At 57.3% G+C, this 2,736-nt stretch overlaps 1 protein-coding gene across 1 annotated transcript; it reads left to right on the top strand.

The window, feature by feature from the left end:
• Positions 1–1,651: 1,651 nt before the first annotated feature.
• On the top strand, positions 1,652–2,396 carry LOC125546279 (wheatwin-1). The gene has a single exon (XM_048710493.1). It carries the CDS (start codon positions 1,760–1,762, stop codon positions 2,198–2,200), a length of 441 nt encoding a protein of 146 aa, XP_048566450.1. The 5' UTR covers positions 1,652–1,759; the 3' UTR covers positions 2,201–2,396.
• Positions 2,397–2,736: the final 340 nt, after the last annotated feature.

Below are 2,736 nucleotides of genomic sequence, written 5' to 3' on the forward strand. Positions count from 1 at the left end.
TCTGTCGTGCGTAGCACCTGCCGACCAGGCATGACTCAGCGTAGCACCTGTCGGCCAGGCATGACTTGACAGCTCCACCGAAGCTCCGTGCAAGATGAAGCCGCTCCACCTCCCGCCTCTGTCTTCCAGCGCTGCTCCACAAACGATGCTCCCAAAAGAGAGACGGCACCGTAGTACCACCATCGTTCGATCTGGAAGACCAGATCCTAGGGTTTCCCCCGAAGCAGCACGAGTGGGTTGACAACAGTTACATGACGATGCCTTCATCAAGGTAACGACGCAAAACGCCGCCATCGCCCGCCAACGGCTCGGTTTTCACCGGCAACTATGTCTCCCCGACTCGTAGCCGGGACTAGCTGACGGATCTTTAGATCTGATCACCCAGCCGCAGGCCGATCACCTCTGACGGAAGAGATGACCACCGCCGCCGACTGCACCGGTCAGAACAGATCTGACGGAGGTGCCGCCTACGCGACCACCAGGCCCTCCACGCCGCCGCCGCCGATCCAAAGGCAGATGGCGCGCCGCCGCCGTCGCCGACCGCAGTGCCGCCGCCGCCCGAACAGGGCTGGTCGCCGCGCCCACAACCCGCGCCGCCTCCGACGCCGCCGCGCCACAGCCATCACCGTTGCCTATCGGATCTGAGGCGCCTCCACATGATTCGGGGATCCGCACAACCCCAGATCCACGGGAGAGAGGTGATGTCTTCCGCCACCGTCGTCGGCCCCCGGGCTTAGACCGGCGGCGTCCCCCGGCGGCGGCGGAGGGTGGGGAGGAAGGAGTATGCGCCCCGGCGGCTGGGTAGGGAGCCGCCCGAGCCGCCCTAGCGGGGACGACGCGGGGGCTGGGACCTTGCGTGATGGTTATTGTGATCCTCAGTGCCTGAAGATGCAAGGCCTCTAGGGATAACATGCTGATCATTCAAAAACGCCTTGAAGTGTACGACAAGTCTTCGGAGGATTCCATCATACGCTGCGGGCCAGGGCATGTGTGGCCCATTCTTCGGTTGTCGGTGGGTCCTCGGCTCGGCCCAACAATGGCGGGCTGATGTGGTGTAGACCCACTAATCCAGGACACTGTCATCAGGTGCTTCAGATCTATGAGGAGTTCAACGGCAATAATTGCGGTTCCAGGGCGTTGGTCCTTAGAGGCACGTGCACGAAGACTTCCGGTTGTCCTCAGAAGGTCAAGCCAGCTCAGGTAGGGGAGCAACGACAGCGGCACATCACCTGCTCGTTCTGAAGGCAATAGTGGTTGTTGATGGTCTCGGAATCTCAATGTATTTTTTGTTATGTTTGAGATGTTTTGTATTTTTGATGATTCTTTTTTAATAAATCGGGTCCTTTTCTTTCCCGAAAAATGAAAACTTGGTCGATGACTGAGATATTTCTCTTCTACCATTCATGTGGCTTGCAACTGCAACCGCACAGATTTGTGGAAAGTGACACTTGCGAGAGCTGACAAGCTAGGTGGCAGAACTAGTTAAAGAGTGCCCACGTGGTTGTGAGTAGTGCATGCAACTGACTTCCGGTCTGTGGAAAATGCATAGAAGCTTGTAGATTTCCACAAGGAAGAGAAGAAAAGTCATGCCAACATAACATGTGAGACGCCGCGTCCGTCCCTCCCACCTCTATATAAACTCATCGGCGAAAGAGCAGTTCCCATCCCATCCAGCTTCAGCCAGCAGCAAGTCCAATACACACACCCACACAAACTAGCTAGCAGGTTGTGACTGATCACCGTGGTCGACGAGACGACGATGGCCGCACGCCTGATGCTGGTGGTGGCGCTGCTGTGCGCGGCGGCGGCGGCGGCCACGGCGCAGCAGGCGACCAACGTGCGGGCGACGTACCACTACTACCGGCCGGCGCAGAACAACTGGGACCTGGGCGCGCCCGCGGTGAGCGCCTACTGCGCGACCTGGGACGCCAGCAAGCCGCTGTCGTGGCGGTCCAAGTACGGGTGGACGGCGTTCTGCGGCCCCGCCGGCGCCCACGGGCAGGCGTCCTGCGGCAAGTGCCTCCAGGTGACCAACCCGGCGACGGGGGCGCAGATCACGGCGAGGATCGTGGACCAGTGCGCCAACGGCGGGCTGGACCTGGACTGGGACACCGTCTTCACCAAGATCGACACCAACGGGATCGGGTACCAGCAGGGCCACCTCAACGTCAACTACCAGTTCGTCGACTGCCGCGACTAGATTACGTTCTCCGTCGATCGATCAAAGGGCTAGCTAGCTATGATAAGAATAAAAGGCTAGCTAAAAGTAAGCTGAGACTGATCCATGCTGTTAAATAAAAGCTAGCACGTGATGCTGCATTGTATACGTGTTACGTGTATACAGTACGTACATGGAACGAAATAAAGTGGAACAGACCAAACGGGTTATCTATTCATGTATGGATTGTATTGTACTACTACCAGTTTACTGAAGCTTCTCCAACAGCTCCCGTAAATAACTCCTGGTAAAACCATTTTTACGGGTTTCCGCAAAATTTAGTGGAAGTTGACGGTTGAGGTATTTTCTCGGTTCCTGTAAAACTTTCCCTAAAAATGGTTTTGGCAGTGGCGCGATGGCGATGGCATACTCCGGCGGCGGTGGCTGATAGCGGACAGCAGAGGTCGATGGTGGTGGGTTGGTGGGCGGCAGCGCGGCGGCCTCCGGTGGTGGTTAGCTAGCTGACGTGTAACTTTTATGAGACACCTCGTCTTCCTATTGATGGAGGGAAACTTTGA

The sequence above is a fragment of the Triticum urartu genome, chromosome 3, assembly GCF_003073215.2.
Source record: "Triticum urartu cultivar G1812 chromosome 3, Tu2.1, whole genome shotgun sequence".
NCBI lineage: Eukaryota > Viridiplantae > Streptophyta > Magnoliopsida > Poales > Poaceae > Triticum > Triticum urartu.